This window comes from Chionomys nivalis, chromosome 7, assembly GCF_950005125.1.
Source record: "Chionomys nivalis chromosome 7, mChiNiv1.1, whole genome shotgun sequence".
Lineage (NCBI taxonomy): Eukaryota > Metazoa > Chordata > Mammalia > Rodentia > Cricetidae > Chionomys > Chionomys nivalis.
In genome coordinates this window covers 54,660,475-54,678,489 of record NC_080092.1, presented here as the reverse complement: position 1 = coordinate 54,678,489, position 18,015 = coordinate 54,660,475, and the positions used below count along the sequence as shown (strand labels likewise).

Below are 18,015 nucleotides of genomic sequence, written 5' to 3'. Positions count from 1 at the left end.
AAGCTGAAAAGGAACAATGAAGCACATGGTACCTTTTTCCTCTAAAGAATAATTGAATCCACATGCTAGAATTTTCACCCTGATGGTGCTGTTTAGTTCAAGCTGCACTGATAGTGCTTGCTTGCTTCCTTGCTTCCTTGTTTCTACAGTAAGGAAAATCATCATTAAAATAGTGTACATGTGGCTTACCAAAAGGTTCATTCCTGAGAAATGAGGAAGATCTCAATTTGACATCTAGATATTATAATAAATCAAAATTAAGGGATACCACCTGGAAGACAGTGACACTCATTAGGAATAAAAGTTTGAGCCATTCCCATGATGGTACCTCTCATTTCCCTCACCTTATACACATACATATTCTCAGTATTATACATATTCTTATACATATTCTCAGTCAAGGCTACAAATAAGAGGCATAAAGCATAGAGCTTCAAGCTGGAGATATAACCCAGTGATAGGGTGCTTGTCTAGCATGCCCAGGACACTAAGTTCAAGACCTTTAGTAGTAACTCTGCTGGTCTGTGGATTACACTTAGAATAATAAGTGTGTATTCTTTGAGGACAAACTTCTGAACTGTTCCCCAATTAATGTGATAACTATAATCTCTTAGGGAAAAACTCTCTAAAGTATTTTTAAGCTCCTTGAGTATTTAAATAATATAGCCAATATAGTCAAGGGCTGAAAACCTACGTATCTGATATCTATCTCACAGGGATTTCATCATGCTGAAATGGCTCAATTTGTGAGAATGCATTTTATACTAATGTTAAAAATGTTGTCCTTAATAAATAACATAAATAAATCCCATAGAATGTCATAAAAGCAATAAAATCAAAAACCTCAAGTTGTAAGAACACTAAGACATCAGCTCATTCACCCTCCAGTCAACTTACCCAGAAATATCTCAGGGTGACTCCAGGAGCTGGTCTAAAATTCTGCTCCGATTTATTCATCATAGGCATATGAAGAATGATCTCTAAGTTGTCACCTGTGTACGTCACTCTTGTTCCTATCTCTCATTCTGCTCATCTCTGATCCTACGGGACTCTGTATCCCAGAGGTATCTTTGTCCTAGAGAAACTCATTTAAAACAAGGTAATTATCCAGTACCCTTCTAGAACCAATTCTCTAGAAGCCTTGTTTCTGATTAAATCCCCTGATTACACATGACGATACTTTGGAAAATGGTAGGAGCGTAAAGAAACTGACGGGGAAATGTTTACTCATCACCAAGGTTGTGTCAATGGAGCTTGCATCTGAGGGGGTAATGAAGGAGGTTGAAGAATCCAGAGAAGGTATCAAAGGCTGTGAACACTTTGTCAGTTTTCCACAAGAGTCCTTTAGATGATCTGAAGCAGAGAACCATCGTTAAATACATGTGCTTGAGAAAAAAGTCTATTGACTCATAGATTCTAAGCCAACTTCCTCTATGACACCCTTAAAATATATAAGCATGCTGCTAGTGAGAATCAGACTTGCATGACCCAACTTTGTACACATGGCAACGTAAGATGAACTCCCCTAAACCATGTTCAATTCATCCTCAAGTCAACATACAAAAGTCCAGACTCCCACTTCATTCAGCCCTTTTCAGCCCCATAGGAAAGCTTTGGTATCATTCTCTACCACCTTCCCAACATTTTCCATATGTACCTGAATATCCCAATGCCATGTTCTTTCAGTCCCTCTAAGCAACCACTTAGCCATAGGTGACATTTCCACTGCTTCTCCCACATTCCACCTGCACTTGGCAGTCATCAGCTGAATGGAGCCCTTTCACTACTTAGGAATCTACATCATTGTCAACTTATCTGGTTGTTAGTGTTTAAGTTAACAATTTATTTAAGGGCATGGTGCCCAAAGAATTCCACAACATTTAAAACACAGTATTCCCTGCTTCTGTTACATAGAGAGCATCCAAGTTTCCTGTGCTAATCAACATCACCCACCTCAGGCAGAAAGGCACCACCGCTCTGAGTACATCAGTTTTTATAAGAACCAAAAGCATCTATGTGGTAGCCACAACCCCAAAGAGTGAAACAACTATTACGTTCCCTACCAGAATAATTCACCTTTTGAGAACTAATACTTTGGGCATACCATTTTCAACCTGCCGTTTCTTTGTAATTCATAGCAGCCAGAATCAGCTTTTCACAGGCTCCAGCTGGCTTCAGTGGATGCACTTTGACAGCATTGACTTCAATCCTTCTGCACATGCTGCTCAGGAAGTTCTCTAACTACATAGAGAAACGTACTGCAGGAATTCCCTTAGCACTTAGAGAACTAGAAAGATCGACGATCCGTTCTGTGTAAATTATTTTGGAGAATGTGAGGGAAATGGATGGACGTGCATTTTTTTTGTCCTGACTTTACCTGTGGAAATCTTAATTTTCAATATCATTTGATAGAAAGACTATTTAGTCTATTTAAATGCCTTCCTACTTTCCTCAAATAGAAATAGCTTGTAGAAAAATGGATCTATCCCACTCTGCTCATCCATATCTGCAATCCCAGCACTCATGAGGCAGAGGGCAGCAGAACTGTGAGTTTGAGGCTAGTTGTGGTGGTTTCAATGTTACTAGCTCTCACAGGCTCATAGAGAGCAGCACTATTAAGAGGTGTGGCATTGTTGAAGTAGGTGTGACATTGTTAGAGGAAGTGTGCCTCAGTTCTTCCTGCTGCCTGCAGATCAAGAAGTAAAACTCTTTGTCAAAAACCAGGCATCCATACATGTGTGTATTAATATCTGAGTCTTCAATTCAATTCCATTGGTCAACCTCCCTGCTTTTATGCCAGTACCAAGCTGTTTTCATTACTGTAGCTCTGTAATAGAGCTTGATGTCAGGGATGGTGATCCCCCCCCCCCGGAAGTTCCTTTATTGTATAGGTTAGTTTTAGCTATCCTGGGTTTTTGTTTTTCCATATGAAGTTCATTGTTGTTCTTTCAAGTTCTGTGAAGAATTGTGTTGGGATTTTGATGGGGATTGCATTGAACCTATAGATTGCTTTTGGTAGGATTGCCATTTCTACTATTTTGATCTTACCTATCCAAGAGCATAGGAGATCTTTCCATTTTCTGGTGTCTTCTCCAATTTCTTTTTTTTTCTTTATTTCTTTTTTTTTTTTTTTTATTTTTTGAGACAGGGTTTCTCCGTAGCTTTTTGGTTCCTGTCCTGGAACTAGCTCTTGTAGACCAGGCTGGTCTCGAACTCACAGAGATCCACCTGCCTCTGCCTCCTGAATGCTGGGATTAAAGGCGTGCGCCACCACCGCCTGGCATTCTCCAATTTCTTTCTTCAAAGACTTAAAGTTCATGTCAAATAGGTCTTTCACTTCTTTGGTTAGTGTTACCCCCAAAATATTTTATGTTATTTGTGGCTATAGTGAAAGGTGATGTTTCTCTGATTTTTTTGACAAAGAAGCTAAAATTATACAATGGAAAAAAGTATCTTCAACAAATGGTGCTGACATAACTGAATGTCAACATGTAGAAAAATGAAAATAGATTCATATCTATCCCCATGCACAAAACTCAAGTCCAGGTGGATTAAAGACCTTAATATAAATCCAACCACACTGAAACTGATAGAAGAGAAAGTGGGAAGTAGTCTACAATGCATGGGCACAGGAGACCACTTCCTAAATATAACACCAGTAGCACAGACACTGAGAGCAACAATAAATAAATGGGACCTCCTGAAACTGAGAAGCTTCTGTAAAGCAAAAGACACTGTCAATGAGACAAAAAGGCAGCCTACTGAACAGGAAAAGATCTTCACCCATCCCACATCAGACAAAGGACTGATCTCTAAAATATATAAAGAACTCAAGAAACTAAATATCAAGATTCTAAATAATCCAATTTAAAATGGGGTAAAGAACTAAACAGAGAAGTCTTAACAGAATAATCTCAAATGGCCAAAAAATACTTAAGGAAATGTTTAACATCCTTAGCCATCAGGGAAATTCAAATCAAAACAACTCTGAGATACCATCTTACACCTGCCAGAATGGCTAAAATCAAAAACACTAATGATAGTTTATGCTGGAGAGGATGTGGAGTAAGGGGAACACTCATCCATTGCTGGTAAGGGTACATACTTGTACAACCATTTTGGAAATCAGTATGGTGTTTCTCAGAAAATTGGGAGTCAACCTCCCCCAGGATGGTTGCTTACCCTTGGGCTACATTTCTGATTTTCCTGACTTGATCAGGGGCTTGCATGACTGAAGATGTATTTGGCCAATTTCTCTGCATTACCTATCTGTATCTCTGTATTTTCAGGTATCCTTTCACTTCTTTTGTGAATTTTCAAAACTTTTTATTCTTTCTTTTTGGGATAGTAGTGTGTGACAATTCTGTATTCTGTCAATTATGTTTTAAATAAATGCTTATTGGCCAGTAGCCAAATAGGATGTATAGGTGGGACAACCAGACAGGAAGTAGAGTTAGGGTAATGAGAACAGGAGTATTCTGGGAAGAAAGAAGCTCTTTTAGCTGTCCTGCTCAGACCATGGAAGAAGCAGGATGTGACCTGCCCCACTGAAAAAGGTACTGAGCCATGTGGCTAACATAAATAAGAATAATGGGCTATATAAATTATAAGAGCTAATACGAAGCCTGAGCTAATGGGCCAATCAGTTTATATCTAATGAAGACTCTCTGTGTGGTTTTCTTTGGGGCTTACCCACTGTGGGAACTGGGCAAGACAGAAACCCCAACAAGCGGCCCATCATGTTACAGGATAGGGTCTATTTTCTTTCTAATTCTGATTCTTTCCATTGACTCACACAGAGGCAGCATTTGGCCCATCATCTGATTCTCTTAGAAAGTTCTTGAATTGATTTGCAAGTATTGTATTAAGATTCAGGAAGGATTCTCTACGCCTCCCACCTCTTTTCTACTCTCCTTACTGCCTGAGTCCTAACATGAATTCCAAGTGTTTGGAGTTCTGTTACAAGCTGGGGGCTTCAGCTCCAGGTTCTTTTGTGAGTAGTACTATGAGGACTCTGTGCCCTTCTCCCCAGAGAGTGATGAGTAACCAAACCAAGCAAGAGAATTGTCTTTATAATGATTCTTTACTAGCAACTTCAATATCCAAAGCATTAATGGGGTTTACAATCTTGATAGACATGGGGAATTGATGATGGGCAACACACAGGCAATTCAATATCACAATTATTAATCCTACTAATTCTAATACATAAAACCAATTCATAACCTTAGTTTGACTTATCACTTCTCTATAAGACACTTCTTAATGCAACTTATCAATTAACATTTCCTAATACTCATACCAAACATTAAACATATGTATTAAAATATCTATTTCCCTTAACATTTCATGCTCTAATATCAATAATAATGTTTCAATAACTTCTAACAACTCACACTCTAAGTACATGTTACAAAATGCCTTACTTAAATAATCCTATATTACACACACACATTAACTAGCATCATACAACCTGAAATTCTTCTGCTTTAAAAGGACTTTTTGGATTCCTTCAAGCTGGATGCCTGACTGCACTGGGTGCTTGACCACAAAGCTCAGACTCTTGATCACATAGTTCTGTGTGGTCTGGTTATGGTCTGCTCCCAGGAGATAAGGTGTTCGATGTCCTGCTCTCAGGCTGGGACCAGGTGCTAGGTCAACTCTTGACCGTGTAGTCTGTGGCCTGGTGTTAGTCTGTCTTGGAATGCAGGGCCTTTGGACTCTGCTTTCAGGTGACAGAGTCTTCAGGAAACAAGGCTTTAGTTCTCTGCTCTCAAGATGGCAAAGTGTTCTGTTTGCTCTCGAATCAGGAGGTGAAGCTCTGCTCTCAGGATGGCAAAGCATTAAATGTTTAGGCAAGGCATTAAATATTTCTGCTTTTGGGAGACAGGCCTGGAGGATCTCTCTCTATGAGGCTCAATGTGCCCAGGCCATTGTAAGAAGTGAGATAACTGCCCTGCTTCTGCTCTCTCTTTTTATATACATTAGTAAATAACTTGTTTACTTGACTTCTGATAGCCAGATGTCCTAGGCTATAGATATCGACTGGGCAAAGAGGGGTGAGGTCTCTCTCATGTCCATGTTTCTGGTAAACACGTTCACTCCAAGTCTGTATCAACTGGACACAGAAGGGTGAGCCCCCTTTTTTGTCTTACTGGAAAACATGTTTACCTCAAAATGACAAGGGTGTTTTTCCTACATGTTTTTCTAAACATTTTCTCTTAGTAATTTTCCACATCACACACAAGAAGAAATGCTTTTACACTACACTAAGTTGCACTCATTCTTATTCTATAAATTTCCTGTTCTATCTACACTGCAGATTTCCCTCTTTATTTATTCATTCAGAAGAATCTGTTTCCATGCTCATTACAAGTTCCTAGGAAGGATGTCTTAGCAGCTCTCTTCTTTCTTCTTAGCACTCCAATCATAAACCACATGTCAAAACTTTCCTTTCCTCTTCCTTTTTACTTAAACATCCTGCCACTCAGGAAGCAAACAAGAAAGACACTACTTAGAGCACTGGATGGCTTAAAGTCAAATGAACACCCCAAAGTTGCCCTCAGTATCCTACAATGCCATTTTATAGATGCTTGGTTTTATGAAATGTCCAGCAGTGGGAAGAAGCAAACAAAACCTTAAGAGAAACCACATGCTGGGGTCCACTTTGCTGTTCTCATCAGAAATGGTTCTCATTGGTGATGGTCTAAGTAAACGCAGCCAGGCTGTGGGAAGGGTGGTCTGGCACACAGCCCAGGGTAATATCCAACTAAGAGGTATCTGAAGAGTGGCATTTCTTTTATTAGAATGCAGAAGACCATTCTCCCACCAGGATATTTTACATTCAGGCCAACACAATCTCTTCATTTGAGATTTTATTTATTATTTATTGTCTTTATTCTATCAATCTACATAATAGTCTGTTGATTTTGGTTTTTCAAAATCTAGTTCTTAGTTGTTAGTTTCACTGATATTTCCCACTGTCTGTCTAGTCTCTCATTTATTTTAATCTAATCTGTAGTGTTCTTTTCTTCTGTTACCATGCCTATTTGTTTATTTGTTATTTCCTTGAAGAATAGCATTAAGTTGTTTCTGACCTTACTACTTGTCTGCAGGTGTCTCTTGGTAGAAATTTTGCTATTAGAAGACATATTCTCACTACATCCCAATATTTTGTATGGGGTGCTTCCATTTTTATTTCCTTAAGATATATCACTATTTCCCTTTTATTTTATTCCTTAAGTCATTGACTATCTAAAGACATGCTTAATTTTTATGTATTTGGGGATTTTCTGTAATTCTTTCCATTACTGAGTTTTAACTTTATATCATTGTATTCAGAAAAAGCATTTGATATTATTTCAACCTTCTTAAACCCTTCCTGTGTGGCCCAGCATATCATCTGTTTGAAAGAATGTCCCATGAACACTTAAATACTTGCTCAGTTGCTGTTAGACACAGGTTCTCCACTTGTCCATTAGCTCCTGATGCTTTAAGTCCATTGTTTCCTCATTTGTTTCCTGTCTAATGATCTCTCTGATATGGGAAGTGCTGTGCTAAGATATTCTACTCTCATTATCTCACAATCCACTCCTCCTTTTCAGGACCTTTACTACTTGCTTAGGTGGTTAGATGCCCCACTATTTTAAAAAAATTAACCCTCTTCTTGATATATATTTCCCTCATCTTTTTCAGTTCTCATTTAATGTATGTTATAACAGATACATGCTGTTGCCACTGTCTTTATTTTAGTAACCATTTGTAGAAGTTTTTCCATCATTTGGCTTTCATTCTCATTATGTCAAACAGAATTGGGAGTTTTGTCTGTCTGTGTCATCCTCTGGTTGGTTGCTTGCTTGGTCAGTTGTTTATGAAAATTTTTTCCTTTCTTTTATTTTTGAGACTATATTAAAATTACAACATCTCTCCCTTCCCTTACATTGCTCCCAACCCTTCCATATACTAATGTGGAATTACCCTGTGTATGCTATAAGTATGTTTTATTGCCATTGGTTATTTAAGAAGCTGCTTTTTGGAATAGCCAGTCTGGAAAAGAGAGAGAGAGAGAGTAGGCGGAGTCAGAGAGACACCATGTAGCCACCTCAAAAGACAAATGTCAGACGCCAGATGGAACCTTGCCAATAGGCTACAACCACGTGGTGATGCACAGACTAATAGAGATGGGTTAATTTAAGATATAAGAGTTAGCTAGCAATACGTTTAAGTGACTGACCAAGAAGTGTTTTAATTAATATAGTTTCTGTGTAATTATTTCAGGTCTGGGTGGTCAGGAACAAACAAGCAGCCTCTGCCTACAGATTGGTGCCCAAACATTTGGGGCTGATGCCTGCCACCCACTTTGGGTCCAGGTTCTTGTGTACCCACTCAGGATTGGGAGAAAAGCAGCTGAGATGGCGCAGCACTCCCCACCTGGGCAGGTGGTGGGATGAGATCTGCTAGGAGTGCACAGTCAGGAGAGCATGATCGATTCCTGTGGCCATAGACAGAGGTATTTTAGGTCATGCAGGGCACTGCACAGCATATTTAGCTTTTACTCAGAAAAAAAAGTGGAATGGTTTATATGCTACACAGTGCTACCCAGAGTTGAGGTGGTGAGGATGGCTCCCAACTGACAATCTCAGAGGCAGTTTAATATGTGTCCACCATGTTGGGCTGGGCAGAGCCAATAGTCAGAGTGGCAGGGCTGGCCCTAGCCATGCCCGCTTAGCATTTGGGGGGGAAAAGCTCTCCTGGTCAGAAAACAATTACAGATATGCACACAATAAAGATAAATTCAAATAGAAAAGACCTGTAAATGGGTCACAGTGTTGGATAAATGTACATAGGCGAGAGAGAGAGAGAGAGAGAGAGAGAGAGAGAGAGAGAGAGAGTATAGACAGTTATAAGAATACAGACATTCATATATTAAAGGAGTAAAGATAATAAAATAAATATTAAACTTGTAGAAAAAGTAATAGAGTAAGAAAAATCAGCCATGTAAAGATGGAATATACACAGAGAGTCTTAATTATGTATATTATTGTGTTTTCTATGAATTTTTCCACTGCAGAGAGACATTTGATTCTGGGGGCTACTACATTAAACTAACATAAAGGTATCTTAACTTCAAAATTTGGGTCTAAGGATATGTTGCTTTGGAAAAGAGTTTCTTCTTTTGTCTCCACAGAGGATGAAAACCTGTGGATTCCCTCCAGACTAATGTGGTTTGATAAACCAAGATACCCCGAAAGGTTGCCATGAACACCCAAAATTACTTCACCCAACAAAAAGCAGGAAGTAGTTTGGAGAGAACTATGCCCAAATTCCCAAATATTGTTTAAAAATGTTTGTTTACATTTAAAGGGGGATATGCTATAGAGATGAATAGTTTGCATTGGTATGGATCTTGGTTTATTGATACAAATATAAGGTCAATTTGGACATATATATATATATATATTTCTGCTCTTGACTAAGATATTGTGCATTAAGCTCACTTAAAATGCAATGTATAATTAAGAAGTAAAGGTTAATAGTCATCTGTAATAGTCAAGCTTGTAGTCATGTTAGTTAGGTTTTCTAGATGTAGAGAGATATATTTCATATGGATAGGTATTCTTCAATTCTTTCAAAGACTAAGAGAATATGGCATTTAAAATTTTTAAGAAATTAGGACTTTTCAGGACAATGAGACATTTGCTCCTGGCAGCACCAGTCTACTTCAAGATGATGATGAGCTTGATCAATGGCCTCTACATTGTAATTAGATAGGAGTAACATCACTGTACTGTTGAATCATCAGGAGCCTATAACCAGAATGTATTATATATTTCTCTATTAGGGTTTCTATCACTATAAAGAGGTACCATGACTACAGTAACTCTTATTTTTTAAAAACTATCTTTCTATTTTTATTATCTTTGTATCATTTTATATTATTATTTCTCCTTTGACATATCAATTCCAGTTCCCACTCCTTCCCCTCATCCCACTCCCACTACCTTTTCTCCCATCCCACCCCTCCCTCTATCCACTCCTCAAAGAGGCTTCCCATGTGGAGTCAACAAAGACCAAGGCCTCCTCACAATATCTAGGCTGAGAAAGGTATCCCTCCAAAGAGACTGGGTTCCAAAAAGCAGTAAGAATAAATCCTGGTCTCACTATCAGTGGCCCCAGTCTTCCCTAGCCATACAACTGTTACCCACATTCAGAGGGCCTGGTTTGGTCTTATGCTGGTTCCCTTGCTGTCAGGCCAGAGTTGGTGGGCTCTTATTACCTCAGGTAAGCTATTTTAGTGGGTGTCCCCATCATGGTCTTGAGTTCTTTGCTGGTATTCTCACTCTTCCCACTCTTTGACTGGACTTTGGGAGCTCAGCCCAGTGCTCCACTGTGGATCTCTGTCTCTGGACCATGGCAACTCTAACAAAGAAAACACTTAATTGCAGTGGTTCACATATACTTTCAGAACTTCAGTCCATTATCTTCATGGTAGGGAGCATGGTAGGATGCAAGCAAACATGGTACTGGAGAGGAATCCTACATCTTGTAAGCAACAGGAAGTCAACTGAGATACTGGGCAGTATCTGAACACAGGAAACCTCAAAGCCTGTACCTACAGTGACACTTCCTCCAGCAAGGCCATACCCACTCCAACAAAGCCACACCTCCAAGTTGTGCCACTCTCTATGAGATTGTGGGGGGCAATTATATTCAAACTATCACAAATTCCAAAAACAGATGGTTTTCAAGGTTTCACCACTAGGAAATGATAAGTGTAGAACTGGAAATATAGTTCAATAGTTAAAAGTTCTTGGTGCATGAGACTCGGACCTGAGTTTAGATTCTCAACACTAACCTAAAAAAGGCATGGCCATGCACCTGCCTAACTCCAGCACCATTGGAGTAGATACAGGAGGATCACTTGTTTCCTTTCTCAACCAACTACACATTTCTACTTCTGCTATTTTAATTACTGGACAATTAAATAATATTATAAAAATTTTCTTAATGAAAAGAGGTGAATAACATAATTCAGATAATAATAATATTGATATCAGTTATCTAATACATAGAATAGGTGTTGATGATCTGGAGGGATGGACAGATAATAATAATACTGATATCGATTGTCTACTACATAAATAATCTCAATTATTACCATCATGTACATCATACCATCATTTTCTTCTTACAAAACACTCTGACAAGAGCGCCCTTCATATCTCTGTTCCTCAGGCTGTAGATGAAGGGGTTCAGCATGGGAGTCACCACTGTGTACATCATGCCCATGACTATCTCCTTCACAGTAGAATTGTTGGCTGATGGACATAAGTAGAGACCAATGACCGTCCCATAGAAGAGTGAGACCACAGACAGGTGGGAACCACAGGTGGAGAAGGCTTTACGGATACCTCGGGCAGAAGGAACCTTGAGAATAGAGGCGACAATTCGTGCATAGGACACAATGATGAGCACAAATGGAATGACAAGAATGATGCCTCCAGTTATAAATATCACTAACTCATTCACATGGGTATCAGAGCAGGACAGCTTCAGCAGAGCAGACATGTCACAGAAAAAGTGGGGGATCACATTGTCTTTACAGAATGACAATCTGGCCATGAGCAGGGTGTGCAGCATGGCATGGAAGGTGGTCAGCACCCAGGACAGCACCACCAGACCCACACATACCTTAGGACTCATGATGCTGGTGTAATGAAGGGGGAAGCAGATGGCCACATAGCGGTCATAGGCCATGGCCACTAGGAGGAAGCTCTCAAGGTCTCCAAAAAGCAAGAAAAAGTACATTTGTACCAGGCAGCCTGCATAAGAAATGGATGGAATTTGGCTCTGCATGTTCTGCAGCAATTTGGGCATTGTGACTGAAGAGAAGCAGAGGTCAGAGAAGGACAAATTGCTGAGAAAAGAATACATGGGTGTGTGGAGATGGGAGTCCAGGTGAATGAGGATGATGATGAGAAGGTTCCCCAGGACGGTGGTGAGGTACATGGCCAGGAACAAGGCATAGAATAAGTGCTGGTGCTCTGGGGGGATGGGCAGGCCCAGGAGGAGAAACCAGGAGAAGACAGTTTGGTTCCCTTCCATCATGCTGTGTCACCTGAATCTTTAAGAGAAAAATTTGAAAGTCTCTTAAATCCAAATAAAACTGAACACATTTCTATGATAGATGATCTGCTACATGTCCTTCTGTAGTGGGAGCTGTGGGCTGTGTTCCTGCCGCCCCAGCTCCTGGTCACCTGGCTAGCTCAGCCTGTAGAGCATGAGACTCTTAATCTCAGGGTCGTGGGTTCGAGCCCCACATTGGGTGCCATTTTGTAGTGGCTAGCTTATGCTCCGAAATAACAACACACAAACTGTATTCTTTTAAACACTGCTTGGCCCATTATATCTAGCCTCTTCTTGGATAATTCTCACGTATTAATTTAGCCCATTTCTAATAATCTGTGTAGCACCCCAAGGTGCGCTTACTGGGAAGATTCTAGCCTACGTCCATCCTGGGTTGGAGCTTCATCACGTCTGCCCGAGAGGAGCTGCATGGCATCTAATCTCACTTCCTCTTCCTCCCAGCATTCTGTTCTGTTTACTCCACCCACCTATGTTCTAACCTATGAGGGCCAAGCAGTTTCTTTATTAATTAACCAATGACCTTCCTCCATCATCCTTCAATAATTGTTTGCATTCTCATAAACTGAAAGAAAATAAGTATATTTCTTTTGTGTGTTTTTGACAGACTTTCTACTTAGCTTTGGCTGACCTGAAGCTCCCTGTGTAAACCAGGTGGGCCTGGAACTCAAAGATCTCCCTGCCTCTGACTCCTGAGTGCTGGAACTTAAGGCAACCACCACCATGTCTGGATTAAATTTCTTAAATTTAGTCCCATGACTAAGTCTAAGATACTTGTCAGTTATCTCACTGGTAATTAGATACAGTGAGATTGGCTGTTATTTCCTATCTAAAACATGGAAAGGTGAGCCACTCTCATGGTCATTCAATGACCATTGGTTCTCAGTAGTTAGAGTTAGTTTGTTTTGGTTTGGGGGGGGGTTGTTTTTGTTTTGTTTTCTTCTCCTAATAGTAGCCTCTTGTTCCTGGGCCTTTGTACTAAACACCCATCTCTTCATTGTATGGCTTTTTCCCTTAAAAAGCTTGCCTATTTCCATGGCATCCATTTTTACTTGTGTCCCAGCCACAATTTTCTCTCCCTCCTTTTCTCCGAGTCCTTCCCTCTGACCCCACCCCTCTATTCCCACCACCCCCAATCCACTCTTTTATTTCTGTTCAGGAAAGGGAAGGTCTCTCTTGGATATTGACAAAACATGGCATATCAAGTTGTCATACAACTAAGCACCTCCCCATGTATTAAGGCTATTAAGGTGACCCCAGTATGAGTAGGGTCCTAAAAACTCGTAAGAGTCAGAGACAGCACCTGCTCCCACTGTTAAGAGGAACAAGGTACACAACTTTACAGAAATGCAGAGTGCCTCAGTTACATAAATGCAGGCTCATTGGTTGTGGGTTCAGTCTCTGTGGGCCCCTATGAGCCCAGGTTAGTTGATTCTGTTGGGTTTTCTTGTGGTGTCCTTGACCCCTTTGGCTCCTATAATCCTTTCTCCCTCTCTTCTGCAGGATTCCCAAAACTCCACCTAATGTTTAACTGTGGGTCTGTATGTTTCCAACAGTTGCTGGATGAATCCTCTGGATATAGTTGGGTTAGGCATCAATCTGGACACAGGCGATAGAAGGCCAGGCTATATATCCACTATTGCTAGGGGTCTTAGCTTTGGTCACGCTTGTAGATGACTAGGAGAGTCCCTTTCACCGGCTTTTTACCTGACCCTCACGTGTCCTCTTTTCCAGTAGTCTCTTTAAGTACTCTCCTCCTCTGCACCCCCAACCTGATCTCTCATGCTCACATCTGCACCTGCACACAGTCTTCTCACAAAATCTCTATTTCCACTTCCCAGGGCGTACCCGACATCCCCCCTTAAACCTTCCTTGATAGCTGGTCACTCCGGATTTGTGTTTTGTAGTACAGTTACTCTTTATTTTACACTCAAAATCCACTTATGAGTGAGTACACACCATGTTTGTCTTCCTGTGTCTGAGATACCTCTCAGGATTTTTTTCTACTTCCATCCATTTGCTATAGCATCACAATTATCACCTGAAATTCTTAACTAAACCACACCATTACCTGTAGTACTCTACCAACTGTTTATTATCTCCCCATGAGTATAACAGGGCCACCTTCAGCTCAATAGATCTCAAATGCCAAGTACACCTCACCCTGCCCTTTCCCCAGTCTTCTCTTGCAGTTCCTCATATCTCAGGGGAAGAAATCTAGGCTCACAAAAGAGATGTCAGAATTTTCATTCATCCATTCATTCCCAATAACATCTAATCTAGCAAATCCCACAAAGTCTGTCCTTTCATTTCTTTCTAAGTCATCCATCCATGCATCATTTCAATTGCCACACAGAAACTGCCATTGTAGCTCATCTAGATGGTTTGACTGCCCTGTTGGAATAGTTCATCTCTTTTCTTCTATCTATTTCAATCTTCTCACATTGTTGCTGTCTGAGATGAAACTGATCCTCATTCTACACAAAGTTTTTGTTGTTGTTGTTGTTGTTGTTTTCTCCTCCTTCACAATATAAAGTCAAAACTCCTAAAGACACTAGAGAAACCAGGATCATTACAACTAGTCCCTTCCTGCTTCCACAGCCTCACCTGCTCACACAGTAACTCTCATATTCCAGTTTCACCGACACTGGACTGAAAGGTCAGTGTCTTGACTCCAGCCCACCACAGTTGCTGTTCCTGATACCTAGTGACATCTTCTCTCTGCCCCCATTTCACTGGACTTGCTCTTTAAGTACAGTATATGGGGCTTGATCCACTAAATCCTTGGTTTCTTTGGAGGTGAGAATGGATATTGTGGCCCCACTGCACCCTCTTTCCATTCTACAGCCATCAATGCCCTGGTCACTGGTTTGAGTTGACTTCTCACCATACTGTGTGTTCAGGAAAGGCTGTGTCTATCCTCATGTCTTCATCTTGCAGCAGGGCTACCTGGAATGCTGCCTGGATGTGAACAGAGTTCTCAATATTTGTTGTCTGTGCTTGGAGTTAAGGCATAATTAGAAGCCTGCACATCTTCTCAGACTCAATAGTTTGGAACCAAGTAACTTTAGATACTGTGTTACAGGATTCCCAGTGTAACTTCAGATCCTTGGAAAGCATTAGGCTGCCCAACACACTATGATTTATTCCAAACACACAATCAGACAACCTGTGATGTGTGACTGCATTGATGTTTTGATTCTTGGGTAATAACATGCATATGACTCATTGATATTGAGATAAGAACTATTAATTTGAGATGTGATTTAGGGAGAAAGGAGGAATAAAGAAAATTTTGAAACTTTGTTTCAGTTTGTCTCCACATATCTATGTTAGGTGCCTCAGAGATAAAAAGATAATTAATAAGACCTTTAAGGCACATAAGAAGTTCCTCCCTTGAAGAGACACAAGTGAACCCAGCTGCTGGAATTTCAAACTTACCAATAGTATTCAGTCTAGCCAAACTAACAATTCTTACATTTAGACATGACCTTCTAGTGTTGCAGTTGGGAAAGCATCAATAAAATAAAAAAAAGCATTAATAATGCCACTGATCAACACCTGAGTTCTGGGGGTTCAATAATGGTGTCTCTCATTTTCCTCATAGGGTACCTGTTCAGTTCTCAGTCTGAACTGCATATAAGAGTGACAAAAGGGGGCTGGCGGGATTGCTCAGTGATTAAGAGCACTGACTGCTCTTCCAGAGGACCGGGGTTCAATTCCCAGCACCCACATGGCAGCTTGTAGCTGTCTGTAACTCCAGTTCCAGAGAATCTGACATCATTATACCAATGTACATGAAATAAGGTTAAATAAAGTTTTTTTAAAAAGTGACAAAAGGCTTAGTTTTACTCGTGGCACAAAATTTAATTTAGACCTGAAATACTCATAAAGTCTGATTCTAATCAGTAAGTCTTGGGTGTGCTCAAAATTCTACATTTTAAATATTCAGACTTTACATTTAGTGGCTCTAATTCTGAACTGTGAATCACACTTTGATAGATTAATCATATAGCTTGCTTTTACAAATACAGATTTTTCACTCTGTCACCTAATAATTGTGATTATAATCTCTTCAAGGGGATTACCTGAGTCCTTTTAAGTTCCTTGAATATTGTTGCCATAAGAACCAGCCTCCAGCAGCTCAGGAGTTGAGGAGAATTCAACAGAGTTAGTGAACTAATCACTCAACCTGACTTTTCTATTTGCAGAAGTAAATTTAATTCTCTTGGGCCAGCAAAGGGGAGCTAAAGCTAAAACTAACTCTCTGGGCAAAAAAAAAAAAAAAGCAGGAAACACACACTTCCAACATGTCAGGATCTCAGTTAGGGTGCTGATGAATGCCAGGCCTTCAGCGGGTCAGTGAAACAAAAGAGGAGATGCAGAACAGGTGAACTACTGGACAGACAAACAGACACACGAGGACTTTTCTGAGTGTCAAAGCTGAGCTCTTCATTTTATTATTCTTACTGTCGCTGTTCTACTCAATTTTTTTCTGTTTTCCTGCCCTGATTTTTCTTCTGTCTCTCTTCTAACTTTATTTTATCCCTTACAGTTTAGATATCCTATCAAAATTCTTCAAGCAGTATAAAAATTACAATATTACATTCTATTTTTTCAATTTAATTATTATAATAAATACAAGTAAAACATTGCCTGTTTTCCAAATCTCATACATAATTAAACATTTTATGTATTACAGGTGAAAAACCAGTTGTTCCAAGAACCCTCATACATTAATACCCAAGCAAGTAGTTATAGATTAGCAGAGTATAAGAGAGAAAAGTATTTTTCACAGCCAGTTCTTTTCTGACAGGCTGAATTTTGTAGTTACAAAGGACCAATAATTTTATTGTTTATCTCAATAGGTATCTTATTTAAAAATCTTAAAAGAATCACCAATCTAAACTTTTATATATTAAAAAGAATCAGTCTACTTTCTTTAAATCCTCAGGGTGCATACCTGTTCATCAACAGTTTTTTTTTTTTTAATAACAGGAAGCTCAGGGAAGAAATGAACACAAGGAATTAATCATCACTCTCGATATCTAACTCATACTAGTAAGAAAAGTACATCAGCCAGCAATAGTCAGGTTACCTGCTCCCTGACCTCAATGAGTCCCTTGCTCAGCTATTGAAAGTATGTTCTTCTAAACTTTATATTGATTTCCAAAGTTTTCTACCTCAAAGGTACTAACAAAAACATCTTAACCTAATATTAAGCCATACTTAAAGCTTTGTTTTAGCTATGATGAACACCAATACTCATGAACACATCTCTCAATATTAAGATTTAAGAAAAAAAACCTTGAGCTAGCTTAGCTTCTGGGACACATTGATTTTTTTTAATCATTAACCTAAGCCACAGTCCATACAGCTCCTCAGGAAAAACTAGTTGTGTAACATTTCATTGTTCCTATTTTCTATCCTCGGCAGCCCCTGCTTTATCAGGGGTGTGGGCAACACCATATCTTGTTTTGACATATATTAGTTTTCCCACTAAGCTAACCTCTATCATAATCCATTACTGTATTTATTAAAGACCCTCAGTCATCAAAATCCTACTAACACTATTATTGTATAAAATCATTGTTTCAGTTAAACAGTGCAGCTTAGGAGGAAATTGTCTTCATAATAATTCACAAGTAAAATAGGATATTTTGATGAAATAATCATACTATATTAAAGGCAATGGAGATCTCACACCATGCCAGATACCAGAGACAAAAGGTAATAGCAAACGTGCAAAGACACAGCAGGGGCAAGAGCCATACTGGAACTGAGGCTCTCGGGCCTTACCTATCCGAGATTCACCCATCAGTGCCGTGCCAGCTGCTGCTCCTCTGAGATGGTCACTGGCACTTGAATAAT

General features: G+C 39.7%; 1 protein-coding gene across 1 annotated transcript; it reads right to left on the bottom strand.

Annotated features, from left to right (window-relative positions):
* Nucleotides 1-11,169: 11,169 nt before the first annotated feature.
* LOC130876986 (olfactory receptor 1468-like) lies at nt 11,170-12,108 on the bottom strand. Its single transcript, XM_057773890.1, has one exon. It carries the CDS (start codon nt 12,106-12,108, stop codon nt 11,170-11,172), a length of 939 nt encoding a protein of 312 aa, XP_057629873.1.
* Nucleotides 12,109-18,015: the final 5,907 nt, after the last annotated feature.

Coding starts and splice junctions, on each gene's coding strand:
- LOC130876986 (XM_057773890.1), bottom strand. CDS start 12,108: ATGATGGAAGGGAACCAAACTGTCTTCTCCTGGTTTCTCCTCCTGGGC.